This window comes from Solenopsis invicta, chromosome 8, assembly GCF_016802725.1.
Source record: "Solenopsis invicta isolate M01_SB chromosome 8, UNIL_Sinv_3.0, whole genome shotgun sequence".
NCBI lineage: Eukaryota > Metazoa > Arthropoda > Insecta > Hymenoptera > Formicidae > Solenopsis > Solenopsis invicta.
Genome location: NC_052671.1, coordinates 19,463,366 through 19,482,654, shown reverse-complemented (window position 1 = coordinate 19,482,654; position 19,289 = coordinate 19,463,366). Strand labels below are relative to the sequence as shown.

General features: G+C 32.3%; 1 protein-coding gene across 3 annotated transcripts in view; it reads left to right on the top strand.

Moving 5' to 3' along the window:
- Positions 1-2,291: 2,291 nt before the first annotated feature.
- Positions 2,292-19,289, top strand: part of LOC105203365 (ribonucleases P/MRP protein subunit POP1) — a 29,289-nt gene continuing 12,291 nt past the window's right edge. The window contains exons 1-3 of one of the 3 annotated variants that reach the window (XM_039452436.1): positions 2,292-2,671; positions 7,654-8,154; positions 8,251-9,123. In XM_039452436.1, coding sequence (XP_039308370.1) covers positions 2,554-2,671; positions 7,654-8,154; positions 8,251-9,123 — 1,492 coding nt within the window. In that variant the 5' untranslated portion in view covers positions 2,292-2,553. Of the gene's footprint in view, positions 2,672-5,688; positions 6,099-7,653; positions 9,124-19,289 lie in introns of those variants that run through there. The other 2 variants (XM_039452435.1, XM_039452437.1) reach the window with 2 other exon arrangements.

Genomic DNA, 19,289 nt, shown 5'->3' with positions numbered 1-19,289 from the left:
TGCATATTCTATTATATATATTAAAATGTTTATAGAGATAGTTTTTTACTATTGTATTATAAATAAGCTTTTTTGAAATTATTTTTACATATTTTTATATCAAGAAATATCTGCATTGTTCAAATAAATAAATATAACATTAAGTTCATTTTTTGAATTTACAAAACCCATATGCCCACTTTTTTGTTCAAATCGTTTATGAACAAAAAAGTGGGCATATGGGTTTTGTACATATATTTTTCAACAAAACAGTTGACCACCAAACGATTCCGCGTCGAATGACCCCCGTTTGAGTTAAATCGGTCGAAAAATAATATTTATCCACCAAATTACACAGCTTAGGTCACGTTTTCATGCAACCCATGGCGTGAGCGTACGGTTTTTTCTATTTTCCGGGAAAACGATTGACCACCAAACGTTTTTATCGCGATATTCGTGACCACCAAACGATTCCGCGTCGAATGAGCCCTGTTCGAGTTAAATCGGTTAAAAAATAAAAATTGTCCGGCTAACTTCACACCGAAAATTACTTCTTTATTTTACAGGAAAACGACTAACCACCAAACGATCGGACTAGACTACCAAAGACCACCAAACGACCACCAAACGAATGCAATTAATTAAAGTTCGATACGTTGAAGTTGCTCGGCTAACTTCACTGAGGTGGAACACAGCCTATGTCAGCCATCAATAGTGCCAATACATCGGGCAAATAAATTATTTTTTCAAGTGTGGTACTGGTACATTTTAGTCATGAGGCCTGTTCGTGTTGCTGCCCTTTTTGAATTAATTTCTTTGTCGTCTCTCTTTTTCTTACGATCGAATATATATTTATCTCATCTCGAGTGCAAAAATTTTTGGGGATTTCAAGCAACTAGAACAAACCCATGTTCAGTTATGTTTTGTTGCCTTAACATACAAAATTAAAATTATAGTTTGAACTTTTCGTTTCTTTACATACTACATTTTTAAATTAGCACAATGGACTTATATTTTTACTAAAAATGTTTCGTGTTCGAAAATAAAGTACCAGACCCAGAATTCTTAGATGGAAATCAATATTCATTATTTTTATTTAAAGAATTGTAAGCCTAAGAAACAATGCATTCGTTGATTATTCATTATTCATGCGTATTTTATCGGATTAATTTGCATGTTTATTCCTTTGTCGGCATTGTAAAGAAGTTATTCCTACGTTGGATAATGTAAAATTCCTTCTTTAACGGGTCTGGATTTTCTACGGATAGATTTCTGATTCAATTCGAATCTGGGGGTCGATCATGAAACTTTCCCTAAGGCGGAAACGTGAAAAGTGAAAAATTTTTCCATTAAATTCAATGGTAAAGATTTTCACTTTTCACGTTTCCGCCATAGGGAAAAAGTTTCATGATCGACCCCTTGTGTATTTTACTAAGTCAGTCTTTTACGCACTCTAGTGACCGTGTTTGGTAACTTATCTGTTCCATTTAAGGGCCTCGCACATGAAATGCATAACATAACATAAGCACAACATAAAACCGACGGACCAATGAAAATGTTATATAAATCAATATGGCGACTTTATGCTGAATGCTCATTGGCCCATTGGTCTTATGTTGTGCTTATGTTATGTTATGCATTTTATGTGCGAGGCCCTTAATGCCTGTTCTACAATAGCAGTAAACACAAGACCGTAAGGTTGTAACGTAAGAAATGAAAATTTTTCATTCGCTTACGAGCTCTTAAAACCATGCCTTACAACCTTACGGTCTTGTGTTTATGCTATTGTAGAACAGGCTTTAGACTACACAACTGTGTTACACCATGTCTCTCTGTATGACACTGTGTCACACTGTGGCACTCTTGTTGGAAAGCACCCATTATGTGCGAGACCCTGCGAGACCCTTTAAAGGGCCTCGCACATGTAATACATAACGTAACACAAGCATAACATCAGACCGATGGGCCAATGAGCATCCAGCCTAAAGTCGCCATATTGATTTACATAAGATTCCCATTGGTCCAGAGACCTTATGCTACGCTTATGCTTTGTTATGCATTTCATGTGCGACAGGCTTAAGGGCCTCGCACATGAAATGCATAAGAGCATAAGCGTAGCATAAGGCCTCTGGACCAATGGGAATCTTATGTAAATCAATATGGCGACTTTATGCTGGATACTCATTGGTCTATCGGTCTTATGTTGTGCTTATGTTATGTTGGCTGCGTTCCGAAATTCACTGCCAGTACTGAAAATCTATAGTATACGTAACATGAACTATAGATTTTCAGTACTTGCAGTGTATATCGGAACGCAGCCCTTATGTATTTCATGTGCGAGGCCCTTTATACGCTTCGTCGTTATGACAGATATCTTAACCTCTAAAGTCTCGAATTTTATCGCGTAATAAACGCTTTGCGAGGCAGATCGCCGCGTTTTTGTTGGATTCTTTCGTTTTGGGTGAAAACACATCGATCGAGTATATGTTTATCAAAATTTGAAGTGAAGCAAGCATTCTATACGATTACTTTATTTTTATATAATATATAATTATATATAGAAAATTAGACACTATGAAGAAAAAGCAATTTGACGATTTAGGAGACTGTCAGTCGCTCCCACACGAAGTGTCTATTATGAAATTCGTCTCTTCACGAGCTTATGAAATTTCTGCGATGACATCTTCGATAGGTATGCTATAATTACGGTGACCATCCGTCCTTTATTTCAAAGGACAGTCTGGGACAGTCCTTTATTTCAAGTAGCTGTCCTTTAGATTTATTCATTTTTTGAAAACTCAATTTTGTCCTTTTTTTTAAAAATTGTATCCTTTATATTACAATTTTGTCCTTTATTTACAAAATTACAGTCTTAATTTGAACACAGTTTGTCTCAGAAAAGGAAAAATGAAGTTAATTCTGATACATTGAATTACTATTGGCACTTTTGCGAATTTATTCGATTAATTTAACTAGAGGTTGTTGAAAGGAAAAAAATGTTTCAAAAATTATAGAATTTTGTTTATATTTTTCTGACTCAAACGCTCCTACTAAGAGAATGTTATCAATAACAAATAATATTTGGAGTAGAGAAAAAACTCAATTTGAAGTTGACACTCTTGAAGCTGGTATTATTTATACAAAATGCAATTATGAAATTGTTTAGAATTTTATGATTTTTTAAACAATTATCATCATTCTTTAAAACAAATACATTTTTTTCAGGAATATATTAAAAAACTCATTATTTTTGTTAAAAAATATATATGTATAAATACTATTGTTAAAAATGTATAAAATATAAATATATATACATAAAGATAATTTTTCTTATATAATTATATATTTAGTTAAGATTCAAATTGGATCCGTTTTCATTTTTTTTGTTATATTAAACCAATTTCAAATTTAAAAAATTTATTCTAACGCAATCAAACCAGTTTAAAATTATTAGAAAATTACATTTGCCTTATTTTGATATACAACATAAGAAAATTTTGAAATGCTTCAATTCCGAACTACCGTAAAATGGTTTAGAAACATTAGGAACAAACCCTTAAAATTTTGTCCTTTATTTTTTCGAAGAAAATATTGTCACTGTAGCTATAATAATTTTGAGCAGTTTGCGCAAATCATTGCAGATCAATTACATATTTTTTTAAAAGCTTTTTGTCTGTGAATATATGACAGGTTTAAAAAAGTATTTATTTTAATGTATTAGAAAAATAAGTCTTGACTTTGCAAACTTTTTGTTAAAAAATGAAAAGAGAAAAATCGCGTTTATTTCATTTGTAAAGATCATACTTTTTTTTATTTGACATTTTTAATTTTATCAAAAAATACTATAAAATGGTGTTACTATTTAATTTTCCTAAATTATGTTTATAAAAATGGTGTTTACCATGACTATCAGAAATTAAAATAACACAACTGTTGTAAAATTGAAATATAAATTTAATGCTTAACATAACTGTTTTTTAAGTACTATGTTTGAACAAAATAGGAATCAAAATAAACATTGTAATCTTTTACTATAAAATTTGCTTGTTCTTTGACTGCAACAGAAAACTTAGCATTATAAAAATATTCTGTGTCAAGCACTAATGTTTAGTGTTTCAAAAAAGTATAAAACTGCAAGTCAATTAGGCAAGTCCTTTCCAGGATATAATGAGCTTATATTTTTAAGAACTAGATTTATGAAATCTTGAATTGCGACACTATTTTATTATATTTTAATAAAATTTAAATGTTAAATAAAGAAAAGTATAATCTTTACAATATAATAAGCACGATTTCTTTATCTCTTCCTTTTTTCCAAAAAAAAAAAAAAATGACAAAATTAGATCCTCTATTTTGACTGATATATATTTGTTTAATAATTTTGAAATTATAAATTATTAAAAATAAATTTCTCATAAACAGTTTCATAAACAGTTATTAATTAATGAATCTATTTTTTAACAGAATTTTAATTTAAGACTTAATTAATAGATTATGTAATAAGATAAAAAAGTAGAATGTCCTCAATTAAATTTCTATAAAAATTGTTTCAAAATTTAAAATATATTGAAACAAATAAGCTCGATTTTTGTTTATACAAAAAATTGTAATATAAATAAAAACAAAAACAAGGATAAAAATTATAAAAAATTACAAAAGATACAAAACATCTTTTTATTGGAAAATTAAATAAAAAATTTTATATGAAATGTTTCAAGTTTCAACTATACTCAGTCATTCTCAACCAAGAAATTATATTGATAAATAGACCGTTACCATGACTAGAGATAAGTCAGAAAAAAGAATATAATAAGTAATTAAAAATAAATAAAACAGACCTTACGAGATAATAAGCTACACTTGTCAGTCACACATTATATACATATTAATAGATGCAGATACCATCATACACAAAGTACAGTTTCATTCATTTAAATAATTACCATTGAGTTTCTCTTTGTCAATGAGAACTGATGGAGTGAAAATTGAACAAACCTTGATAATAGAAATATTATCGGAGTGTATAATGTTCAATTTTTTTTATCAATGACAAGTCGCTGGATTCGTGCATAAAAATTACAGATAAAGATCGTGTAATATAAGATGATAAGTGTTATAAAAAATTTTTTTTATTGTAAAATTGTAACTTGTACAAGTCGTCACATATTCGTGTACATTGAATCATCATTAAAACAAATTCACTGAATTTAATGTCAATTATGCAGATTGAACGTTGAAAAAACATTATAAAAGTGTCAAATATTTGTTGAATTGATGTCTGTGGAATGTTTTGCAGACTGCAATTTAACATTCATTCAATATATATTTTATATATACAGTGGCGTGCAAAAGTTTCCAACCAGTGACATTTTGTACTTTATTAAAAAACAGCCTAATAAAATTTTCATCATAATTATCATTGTTTTACTATATTATTTTGTTACCTATATCTTATACTGATACCTGATAATTATGAAAATTTTATTAGGCTGTTTTTTAATAAATTAGAGTACAAAGTGTCACTAGCCGAAAACTTTTGCACACCACTGTATGTACATTATATTGTAAATATAATATTGTAAAAAAATGGAATAAATTAAAATTTGTAATTATTTTCATAATTGTTAGAAAAAAACTAAATTTATAAATAATTATTATGATTTTTATTATTTAAAATTGATTCTTCTGTCTTTCTAAGATATATGTATATCTAGATATACATATATGGTATACATATATTTTAAGAAATTAGAAGAATTTTAAATAGAAATCAATATTATTTAAAATTTCTTTCGGGCAATGTAGAAACACATTTTATATAGAGGAAGGAAGCAGATGAATACCATTTTGGTTTTTTAAAGTAATTTAGTAAATATTAATGCGACACAATTCTTATTAACACTAGTTTGTTAACTATAGAGTTCTACTATTCTATAAATAGAAATTTGTCAAGTATATAGAATAAATATTATTTACAATTTTCTGAAAACGGAAAAAGAGATGTGCTTGTGAGATAGCAGAGGGGTCTGGAATACTAACAACTAATATCATAAAAGGCTCTTTTATCAAATAATTATTAAAAAATCAAATTAATGATTCTTCATTAATATTAAAAATTGGTAAGTGCCACAAAACATAGTTTTACGAACATTTTATAAAATATATTTTATTTGAAAAAAAAAATGATTTTTTAAAATAATTTCTTTGCTGCTAGTAAGCATTATGCAACTGTCCACTATGAGGTTGTAAGGTCGCAAAAGTGGTCTTAACGCTCGTAATGCAAATGGCTAACGATCTCTCTCACTACATGGTATAACTTTATATGCCGAATTCATACATATATTACACCACACATTTAATTCAATTGTGCTTATTATTTGAAAGTCGCAATTAAGCTCTTCGAGTTAGACTAAAAATTAATATCTAACATATTTTTTAAAATTACGTAGAGAGTATACTTCAGTAAAAATCGCTGCTATTTATAAAACTGAAAGTTAGCTTTTTAAAAGAAAGCAGCGAACACTAATAACCAATGTGACCATCCTACAATATTTAAATAGACTAACAAAATAATTTTAACGGTTGCTCTTAGAATTCAACGCGAATTATACGAGATATCATGGTATCTCACTATTCTACACATATCCCATGATCCCCATCTTTCCTCTACTCATTTCGTTAAATTTTTTTAATAATGTAAACGTTATTTTAATAATGTAAAAGTTTTAAATTTCTACAAAATTAAGAATTTTTTATCTTTATGTAATTGCAGTTAATTTTATTAATAAATTCAATTTATATATTATTTTTTATTAAAGTTATATTTCTTTTAATTATAGTACATAATTATATCTTAAATGGATAACATAATGTCAATATAACTATTATAACTATTGATGTTAAAATTTTAATTTATGACAACTTATTATCTAAGAAATTATGTAAATTTATTATTAATTTTTACATTGATTTTTGTACACTTAAAAATTTATTTTTTATTTAGTGAAAAAATATGTGCATATTTTTTTAATTTTTAAAAGATAATTTGATTAATATCAATATTCCAGCAATATTAATAATTAATGATAAAAAATTTATATGGATTCGAAATTGAAAAAAAACATTCACATTTTAATATTGCTACGTCTCATCAATATTTTTCAATGTTCTGTATATTTTGGGAATAATTTCAGAATTTTAAATTATAAAAATTAAGAAGCTTTTCATAAATAGTAATATGTGCAGCTATTCATAAACAAAATTTCATTTTTTGGACAATTTAAGTGTATTTTATTTTTTAATGGAATTTTAATTTAGAACTTAATTACTAGATTTTGTACTTATTATATTATATAATGAAATAAAAAATAGAATCTGCCATCAAATTTGTATAAAAATTATTTCAAGATTTAAAAAATTATGCTTTAAAGAAAGTTTTAAAGCATAAAAATTACATAAAATTTTAGATACGTGGTAAATTTTTATTATTGAAATTTATTATTACAAAATTAATCAGTTTACTGAAATTATTTATGTTCACATAATAAAAATAAATCGTATACTTAAAGATTTTTCAAATTTATAATTAAATTTTTATAATTATAAAATTTTTATAATTATTTAAAAATAATTATAATTATTTTTATATTTTATTAATTATTTTATTTCTTGCAGAGAATCCTAAACAAAACAAGTTGATATATCAAAAGCTTCCTATATATATGCGTAGACGTGTTATGTCTCATAATTCCAAAAGAATGCCACGCAGATTGCGAGAAGTGCACAAAGCGCAAATGGCAAAATCTGCAAACGGTAAAAAACCATTAATAAAGAAGCGACCGTCCCGAAAGCATCGTAGAAGACCACGCAATTTACTGTCCGAATATAATCGCAGGCAGCGTAACAAAATTTGGTTGGAAACGCACATCTGGCACGCAAAGCGCTTTCACATGATCGACAAATGGGGATATAGAATTGCTAGATATTCAAACGACAGGTGTTTTAGAGCTAACTATCGAGCCGCCGCAAAATACTGTCTCTTGCAAGACATTTCCTACTATACTTGCGTCGAAATTACGGGAAATGAAAATTTATTGAAGACAACTTTAAGAACGCATTGTAATCCGTCGACATTGACTTTTGCAGCAAAAAAATATATTAACGGTCATAGGGAAGGTACTTTGATGTTTTTTAAAAGAGATGGATATCCGCATTTTCCTATTGGTAATGTAAAATTTTTTTGGCGGCCAAACAAATTGGACATTCAAACAGATATTAAGACTATTTGGATCTGGGTGCATCCTGCCTTCTACGACGATTTTCTCATTGAAATTATATCGAGTTTCGAATTTAAGCTGAATGATGCTGAACAAGATGCAACCAATACTATCCGTAACTTGAATTGTTCATATATGAATGATACAGGTTGTAAAATGATCATATTAAGAAATGCGTTGAACAGATTTCGACTTCATGGGATATTAGCTCTAAATGTACTAACAAAAGCATTACAATTGCCATCCTTAAATGAATCAGATCTTTTTTCAGATCACACTGTTTCAGAAGATAACGACAGCTCGTTAAATAATAAAATGAGGAACATAAGTAAAATATTAGTAGATAATGACGTGCAATTTACAGAGAAGATGGCGATCGACGAAATAAGTGAGGAAGACACTACAACTTTCAAATATTTGAGTATAGAACTTGGTAAAAAGGCATGGTATATTGATTACTATAAGAAACAAGAAAATATGGAGGCTTTTAAAGTACAAGCACAATTGTGGCAAACACTGAAGTCTTTGGAATCGCCGAATCATTTACCACCAAATATGATTACTGCAGTTACTGTTTTAGATCCACGTTTTCATTTACCTGAGAAAAGAACGAAATGTAGTACTGAAGTAACAGAAACATTTTCTCGATTAGTTTCAATTCATCAGCCAGTAGCTAATTCAAGTTGTTCTCCTATTTGGGATACAGAAGTACGTCATATCGTTAGCAGTTCTTGCGTATCCACAGGCACTATTAATAAACTCAGAAGTGAGTGTCTTGTACCTGGTATAGCAAATGACCGATATTACGATGAAAACATTATGGCGAAAATACCTATACTAATTATTCAGAGGCCTGGAACTATAACAGGTATGTAATATGTAATTTAATTTTGAATTGTATAATTTTTATTTGTATTTTATATATTTTATTTTAATATGTATTTTTATTTATTTATTTAATTAAAATAAAAATGTTTAATTAAATAAATAAAAATTTACACAAATATGTATAAAATAATTTAATTAAGATATTTATTTTTAATGTATGATACTGGTCAAAAGTTGAGAAATGCTTGTAACTATCTCGCATCTCACGAAAATTATTTCAATGAAAAAAATCAGTTTTTAAAAATGTATTTTAAAGAGAAAGAAAGATTGAACTTTAAATGTCTTTTAGTTTCATCTCTGCGATATTTTGTTCCTAAATTACATAAAATAAAAAATGAATATTTTTTTATCAAACAAAAAAAAAATTACGAATCTTTTTCCTACGAAACTTTATCTTGATGAACGCCCACACATTTTCAATTGGCATTAGGTGATTGTGCTGGCCAATTCAAGATGTCACGATGCTATTTTCCTCTTTCCACGAGCCACACGTTCTACTACGGTGCTTAGGATTATTATCCTCTTGAAGGATCCAATCCTCGTTTTTTTTCGATGAAATGACGTTTGGCAGTCGGTAAAAGATCTTTTTTTGAGAGTTTAAATTGGATGTGAACAGGTACAGGTTTCTAAACCCCTTCTTTGAGAAACACCGCTAAGCATGGATCTTGACAGGGTGTTTTACAGTTCGTTGAAATAACCTGCTGGCGGATGTTGTCCAGGCGTGTGTCATGGTAGTGAGTGCCCAAAAAGATGATTCATCAGAAAAGATTATATTACTCCAATCTCGGCTTACACAGCTTCGTAACGGAACGTATAAGCAGTACTCATTATATGCGTTATACGTGCCAAAATTTCACAAATTTTGAGAAATAGCTGAGTATTATGATGAAGCATCAACGACAACAGTGCCATTTACAATCTCGGAAAAAAGCAAGAAGCAATTCTTTCCCATAAATATCGCAGACATGAGGTAACTTGAAAGACTGCAAATTCAAATTTAGGAAATTATCACGGAGCACTAAGATTCGCTTTCGATCAGTTAGTTAGCCATTTCATTAATTTAAATGTGTTGGTACACTTCTCGGCCATAATAGATTATATATATACAGGGTGTCCGTCCATAAATGTCCGAGCAAATATCTCGTAACTGGTTGAAGTTAGAAGAAAGTTTAATAAGGAAAATTTACATGGTTTTTAGTCGGCTATAAAATGCACGTAAAGAAATTTTTTTTACTCGTCACCTTTTTGAGTTATGAAGGTCAATGTAGGTTTTTTAAATGGGTACCTATAATTTTTTTTGCATATTTACATAGTAGAGGTAATTTTCAATCAAAATTATATTAGGAAAAAAATTGCTACGACGCATCGTTTACGAGATAATCGGCATGCAAAGTATTAAAGTAATAATTTGGATCGAGTATTGTTGAACAAATTTGGAATATCAAATAGGTTGAGAAAGTAAACATTGTTTTTTCATGAAATATTTATTAACAAATTAATTAAGAAATGGTTCGAAATTGTTACCATCATGATCGATACAGCATTCAACGCGTTTTATAATGTTTCTTATTGTTAACTGCAGCATTTCTGTTGTAATACTTTCAACAGCTCTAGTGATTTTATGTCGTAAATCTTCTTCATTTTCAGGAATAGTTACATAAACAATATCCTTAATATACCCCCAACTTCTGTTGTAATACCACATCTCGAGCATATCACACTTTTCCGTAATTGTAAACATTGTTCTCACGCGCTCGTATGAAGTCTGTTATATCGAACAGGATCGCTGACCTTCAACTTTTCAAAATACACGACTGTTTGATTTGTAAATAAAGTATTTGTATAGCACGTAATATGAATTACAGGGTAGTATGAGTAATGAGATTATTGGACCTTTCTTTTTCCATGGTCATCTTAATGGTGACAAATACTTGGAATTCTTGCAAACAACTTTCTCAGATTATTTACGCGATCTTCCATTATCAGTTTTTCGAAATATTATTTTTCAACAAGATGGTGCTCCAGCACACAATACACGTGCTGTAATTAACTTTTTAAATAATAGATTTCCTAATTGTTGGATGGGTACTAATGGTCCTGTACGATGGCCACCGAGATTTCCGGACTTGACACCTTGCGATTTTTTCCTTTGGGGGTATATTAAGGATATTGTTTATGCAACTATTCCTGAAAATGAAGAAGATTTACGACATAAAATCACTAGAGCTGTTGAAAGTATTACAACAGAAATGCTGCAGTTAACAATAAGAAACATTATAAAACGCGTTGAATGCTGTATCGATCATGATGGTAACAATTTCGAACCATTTCTTAATTAATTTGTTAATAAATATTTCATGAAAAAACAATGTTTACTTTCTCAACCTATTTGATATTCCAAATTTGTTCAACAATACTCGATCCAAATTATTACTTTAATACTTTGCATGCCGATTATCTCGTAAACGATGCGTCGTAGCAATTTTTTTCCTAATATAATTTTGATTGAAAATTACCTCTACTATGTAAATATGCAAAAAAAATTATAGGTACCCATTTAAAAAACCTACATTGACCTTCATAACTCAAAAAGGTGACGAGTAAAAAAAATTTCTTTACGTGCATTTTGTAGCCGACTAAAAACCATGTAAATTTTCCTTATTAAACTTTCTTCTAACTTCAACCAGTTACGAGATATTTGCTCGGACATTTATGGACGGACACCCTGTATATATATATATATATATATATATATATGTATATATATACATACACACACACACACACACACACACACACACACACACACACACACACACACACACACACACACACACACACACACACACACACACACACACATATACAGGGTGATTCAGAATAACCTTATGTCTTTGAAGAGACATATTCTAAAACAACTTTTCCTTTGTCAAAAACTTGTCCGAAGCATAGTTTTTAAATAATAAAAGGAAATAGTGCAGGGCCAGCGAAACTCACCGTTCGATACGGGCGATTACGTGAGGCGATCGCAGTGATAAACTGACAGCTAAAACACTGTTTTCTTTTCCTTCCCCCTTTCTCTCATTCTCTCTCCCGCTCTTTCAAAGCCTCTATCCCATTCTCATTCTCATTCTTTTCTTATTTATTTATTAATTCATACACTTATACAGCACAGAGAAATTGCAGGAACATTGTAAAAAGATTTCATTGAAACATAGTAATATTGCATTTTGATTGCGAAACATTGCTGCAACATTGCTGGAAGATTGCAGCTACATTAAGATGCCCGTTTTTTTGAAATATTGCGTTGAAACATTCCATTTTTCCAAAATATTTACATAAATATTATTACACCACATAATTCTAATGAACAAAACAATAATTGTGCAACATTTAAAAAAATATTTTTCGCAAAAAAATATCTCGGGAATATTTTTTTGGAAATTCCAAGCGGTCACCCATCCAAGTCGCGACTCCGGTGAACGTTGCTTTACCTTCGTGATCGCTGCAAACTGATCCCTCATAATGACCTGTGAACACCTTTTTGTTGATATATATATATAACTTGTAAATCAAGTCAATATACGTTATCAAAAAAATGAGGGACTTGGTGAGGCGGAGTGAAGGTATGCGGATGCGTGGTGTGAGCCGGTGTGAAATAAGAAGCGAAATAGCGTATATTAGGATAGATACAGGTGTAAGGAGGCGAGAATTTGCGAGGTAGAGAGGTAAAAAGATAGGGGAATTGGAGGAGAAGGTAGGTGGAGAGAATTGGCGGAGAAAAAGGCGGATTAAGGCGAGGATAGAAAGAGGAGGTTATGGTAGGCAAGGAAATGGCGGGATTAGGCAAGGACGAGAAGACCGGTAAGGTAGGGAAGCAGCTCAAACTGACTACAGTCGGTAAAGGTGAAGGTAAAGAAGGAGGAAAGAGAGTGACTTTCAAGCCCTTTCGGAAGAGGGAAAAAGGAGAGTGAGAAGATTTAATTAAGGTAATGATGAAGGAATTAAAAATACTGAAAGGCGATAGGAAAGTTTATAAAGAGGAGATGAAAAATTTAAGGAAATAGTTAAAGGATGCGAGGAAAAGATAGGAAGAGGAAAGAATAGTTGAAATGGAAAAGAATTGGAAGGAAGAAAGGGAGAAAGATTTGACAAGCGTGGAGGAGGGAGAAGAACAGGAAGACAGGAGAAGCGTTGGAAGCGTATGGAGCCTGAGGAGCAGTATGGTCAGTAGAGCGAGTTTAGATTCTAGGTATAGCGGACTAAGCGAGAGAGAGATAGGTAGTCTTAGGAAATGGGCAGCGGAAAGAGACTGGGAGGATAGGAAACTCAATATTATTATAAAAGGTGTAAACATACTCGAGACAGTGAAAAAAGACAGGTTAGAAAGAAGGAAGTGGGCAGAAGATTTGATAAAAAAAAAAATAGAAGTAACTTGCAAGATAATGAGCTGTAGAGTAAGTGGACCCATGATAATTGCAAAACTGGAGAACGAGGAAAAAAAGGAAGTAATGATTAATAAGTCGAAGTTTAAAGCTAAAAGGAGAAAGGATATTTTTGGAGAACGACATGAGCTGGGAACAGAGAAGAACGCAGGAGAGGATAAAAAGATGGTGGTAAGAGCAGAAAGAGAAAGGAGTTCAAGTAAAAATAGGATTCGGCAGAGTGAAAATAGGAGATATATGGATACCATGGAAAGAGATAGAGAGGGAGGAGGAAAGGAGAGAGGATAGAGAAGCAGGTGACAGAGGAGAGGAGAATCGGAATTTTAGCTAAGCCGAGACGAGGAAGGGAGACGCGGAGAGGGATAAATAGGAGGAACAGGAGAAAATGCCTATTTTGGAACGTGGCGGGAATAGAAAACAAATATAAAGAAATACGTGAGAGAGTTTGAGATAGTCAGTATGTGTGAGACCTGGGTAGAAGAGAATGGATGGGAGCGCATAAAAGATAGGATGCCTGAATCGCATGAATGGATTTGTAGTTTTGCAAGGAAGGAAAAAACAAAGGAAGGGCGAGAGGATTTATATTAGGCAAGAGGAAAGAAGAAGTAGGAGAAAGGAATAGGATAACGATAATAAAAGAGAAGGAGGGAATGGTGATGACAGAGATAGCTTGGGAGAATGAGAAACAGAATTATTTCAGTTTACGGAGCACAAGGAGGAAAGGATTTGAAGGAGAAGTTAAAGGAACTTATAGGAGAAGAGGGGGAAGGAAATATAATAATAGGAGATTTTAATGTGAGGATAAGAGAACTAGGAGGTAAGGACATAGGAGAAGGAGAGAGACACAGTAAAGATAAAGTAATAGGTAATGGAGGAAGAAAAATAGTAGAGTGGATAACGGAAAAGGCTGGTTCATCTTGAGTGGGACAGTGGAAGAAGACTGGGAGGGTGAGTTTACATACGTAGGAGTAAGAGGATGTACGGTTATAGATTATGTAATTGTAAGCGTAGATATAAGAGATAGAATTTATAAGTTTAGAGTAGGGGACAGAGTGGACTCGGACCACATGCCGTTGGAGATGGAGTTCAGCGGGGGAAAAGAAGAAATGGATCCAGAAGAACAAGAGGAAGAAGAGGAAGTAAAAATAGAAACGATTTTATGGGATGACGAGGCGAAGGAGATGTACGCAGAAAGGACGAAGAAATTGTGTAATACGAAAGAGCTGGAAGAAAAGGAATTGGACACATTAGAAGAAGAATGGGAAAAGATAAAGAAGATTGTAAAGGAAGCAATGGTGAAGAAAAGAATAAAGAGAAGGAAGAAAGAGCTAGGTCATAAAGATTGGTGGGACAGAAGCTGCACCAGAAAGAAGAGAGAGATAAAAAGAATCTACAACAAATGGAGGAAAAGAAGAATAGGAAGAGACAGATATATGAAGGAGAAAAGAAATCTGAAAGAACTGCTAGAGAAGAAACAAAAGGAGAAGAGGAGAAAGGAAGAGGAGGAACTGAGAAGGATGAAAAATGAAGCAGACGTGTGGAAATATATAAATAGGAAGAGAGGGAGGAGAACAACGATGGACAACAAGATAGGAAAGGAAGAATGGAAAAAACACTTAGACCTGCTTGACGATTCGGTGATGGGCCCGATGGAGAGGAGAGTAAGGAGGGAGGAGAAACAGCAGCAAGAAGAAGAGGAAGAAATAGTGGAGGCAGAAATAATTAAAGCAGTTGGCAAAATGAAGGTCAAGAAAGCAGCAGGTATTGATGGGATTCCGGCAGAAGCATGGAAGTACGCGGGCAAAGAACTTTGGAAACGGCTGAAGATAATGAAACGGATTTGGTATACAGGAGAGATGCCAAACAATTGGAGAATGAGCATAATTCTGCCGTTATATAAAAGAGGAGAGAAGGAGAAGGCCAGCAATTACAGAGGTATCTCTATTCTTTGTTTGGCGTATAAGATCTATGCGGAAATTATCAGGAATAGACTGGAGACGGAGATGGAAGATCGAGGCCTGGTTCCGGCGAGTCAAGCGGGTTTTAGAAGAGGGAGGTCGACCATGGACAACATCTTCGTTCTCAGTCACTTGATGCAGAGGGAGAAAGGAAGAGGAGGAAGGAACGAAAATATACATGCTCTTCGCGGATCTGAAGGTGGCCTTCGACAGAGTAAATAGAGAGGAACTATGGAAAGTGCTGAGGAGTATGGGTATAAAGGAGCAGCTGATAGGAAGGATCGAAAGAATATATGAAGTGACGCAGGCGGTGGTAAGAACGAGACAAGGTAACACGGAAAGTTTTGCAACAGGAAAAGGCGTTAGACAAGGATGTGTGATGAGTCCACTCTTGTTCAATTTGTGTACAGCAGAATTAGAGCAGGTATTAAGGAACAGGGGGATAGGAGGCATAGCAATAGGTAAGACAAGGATATGGGAATTGGCGTACGCGGACGACATAGTGCTGATAGCAAAGAATAGAGAAGCACTACTAGATATGATGAGCACGCTCAAGCGTTTCTTGGCAGATAGGAAATTTAAATTATGTCCAGAGAAAACAAAGATAATGGTCTTTAATAGGAAAAAAAAGAAAAAATAGAAAAATGGAAGTGGGGGAAAGAAGGAATCGAGGAAGTACAAGCGTTTAAATACTTGGGCTTTGTATTAAATAACAGGGGTAGTTATAAGGAACATGTAAAAGAGTTATGTGGTAAAGGTAGAATAGCAGTAAGGAAAGTATGGGGACTAGGAGAGAGAATTTGTAAAAACGACATAAAGAGGAGATGGATGTTGTTCACATACCTAGTGCAAAGTGTGATGGCATATGGGATGGAAATCTGGGGATGGACAGAGATCGAGAAATTAGAGAAAATAATGATGGACTACGTCAGGTAGATGTTAGGCTGGATTTTTGTACACCAAGATACATCATCTCAAGAGAGTTGCTAATGGACAAATTAAGAGTCGGATGGGGGATCAGAGCGAGAGGGTATGAGAATAGAATTAAAGTAGGGAGAGCTGGAGAAATAGTTAAGGAGTGTTGGAGGGAAAAAGAGCAGAACAACTGGAGCGATATATATGGGATAGAAAGGGAAAGATACTATAACAGGAATGGCTGGGGAACAGAAGCGAAAGAGGTAAAAGAAGAAGTGGGAAACGATTTGAAAAAGGACTTAATTGACAGGGAAAGAGATATTCAGAGGCAATGGGAGAACGAAAAAATTAATGCGGCAAGATACAATAGGAGATATAAGAAAATAGGGTTAGATGCGAAGTTGCCGAATTACTTAAAAAGTAGGAATGTAGAGGATCTAAGCAGAGGAGAGGAAATAAGAGCCAAGATAAAAGTAAGATGTAGTAATTTAGAACAAGCGAATAAATATTGGCTAGAAGAAAGACAGCGACTATGTATATTTTGCGAGGAAGACTGGGATTGTTTAGAGTACTACATCAAGGATTGCGTGAAAACAAGCGTATGGTTTGCGGATTTAGGAGATGATAAGGACAGAGTGGTAGAACAGATATGCGAGGAAGACATGGACAGGCGGAAGGGAGAAATATTGAAGAAGCTAGGGAAAGAGAGGGAAAGAGAATTGAAAAGAAGAAAGGAGGCAAGCGATGAGAGGGTGAAAAGCTAAAAGAATAGTACCGAAATAGTAGAATAAGACAAGATTTAGACAGAAGAAATAGGTAATAACTGTAATATAAGGTAATTGTATAATAATTGTATAAAGTATGGAAAATGTAAAGAGGCTGTGATCTCTAAGTCATAGAATTAATAATTGAATAGGTGAGAATAGGTACAAGTAATACAAAAAAAGGCAATAGATAAACGGTGTAGGGAGGGCGTAGAATCTAAGCTACAGAGAAAATATTTGAGAGGCTGTTGCAAAGATAGGTAGAAGAGTAGGATTAGCTTAAGACAACAACTGTACAAGCGGTGAGGGAATGGAAGGATGAGAGAGAATAGATTTTATGTAAACCAAGTCCACTTCTCGGCTGTAATGTAAGCTTGAAGTTAATAAATTATATAATATATATCAAAAAAATGAAATACGTATAATTAAAGCACAATATTTATATAAACAAATATAAAATTATAGTTTTTTTTTATTAATTTTGCAAATGCAGAATAGCATCTGGAATAAATTTTCTGTTGTTTGTTTAAATAAAATGCAATTAGAAAATATATATCAATATAATACAATAATTAAATTAAATATAAAAAAATTTTTATTGAAAAAACAATTAAAAAATATTATTTGTTTATTGGGTTGTAGATCGAGGTTTCTTCATATATGGACCTATTTCGTCTATTGATATAAATATTTGTGTTTCTTAACAATACTATGATGCACACAGCACCACGGGACTGCATGCCTTTTTCTAGACGTCTTAGAGTCAACTCTAGGATGTCTGTAGACGTCTATGCAAAATCGATTTGCAGTCAACTCTGAAAATCTAACTTGAAGGAATCGGCTCTTACAGTCGACATACGGACGATTGTACTGTTAGGGAATGTAGAGATTCAGCAAAAAATGTAGTAATGTCGCCCGACCTTAGTTTGCTAAATGCGGATGAATAATTATGGATGAATTAAATTAATATATTATTATACGCCAATATTTTGCTTTGGCTCTTTATTGCCACTACTTTATTAAAAAATTATGATATTGCAATGTTTCCAGAATATTACTGGCATATGCAATGCGATGTTGCAGGCATATTGTTAATTTATGTTTCTACAATGTCTCCGTAATATTGCATTGCAATCTGCAACATTGCAACATTGCTGCAATGTTGCTGGAATTTTCTGTGCTGTATAGGCACTAACACTGAAATAATGCTAGAATTAAAAACAATATTTAATTATTTGACGTCTTGCTTTTAATAATTTTGTACGTGTAAAAAAAATTTTTTTTTAGTCAAAAATATATTTAAAATGCGTGATTAAAAAATAAAAATGCAGAGTGAGAGAGAAAGAGACGAGTCCTATCAAATTTGAACGTGTATACTCACTTATCATCCTGCACAGCAATCAGCCTTTATCTTTACGAAGACAAAATATCCATATTAAACTCGAGATTTTTCTCTTTTTTTCTTAAATCACGTTATTTGTCACATACACTGCAATCATTCTCTTGATCGAAAAATATTAATCACTTTATACAAATTACTATCGTCAATTACTATTAGTCACTACTAATCACGCGTGAGAATTACTTAAAAAATGAAACACGTGTATGTGACCGTGATCTCGAAGATTTCAAGGTTTTTGACGGCCGAAAGACTGACAAGGGAAGGATCAGGTGAATCACCCTGGGATTTTGATCCCAATTTTTTTAGTTATTCCGGAGACGAAGAAAAAGTTTACGTCTCCCGGCGTTTGATCGAAGGCCTTAGTTTCGAAATAATAAATTTGAGAAAATTGGCCATATCGCGGCGCGCTATATGAGCCTTCCCGGTAAGTGTTTTCTCAACCAGTGCAGTCGGCTCCGTGCGTTAGGTGCTCGCTTCACAATCGTAAGATCCGGGTTCGTTCCCGGATATGTGCAATATATATATTTTTTTAATAAGTATATTTATTTATCTTGATAATATTGATATAGTATGCAAATTTCTAAAATAGAAAATTTAATTTACTATCACTTTCTAAACATTAATTTAAATTTAATTTGAATTCAAGTAATAATATTTGAAAT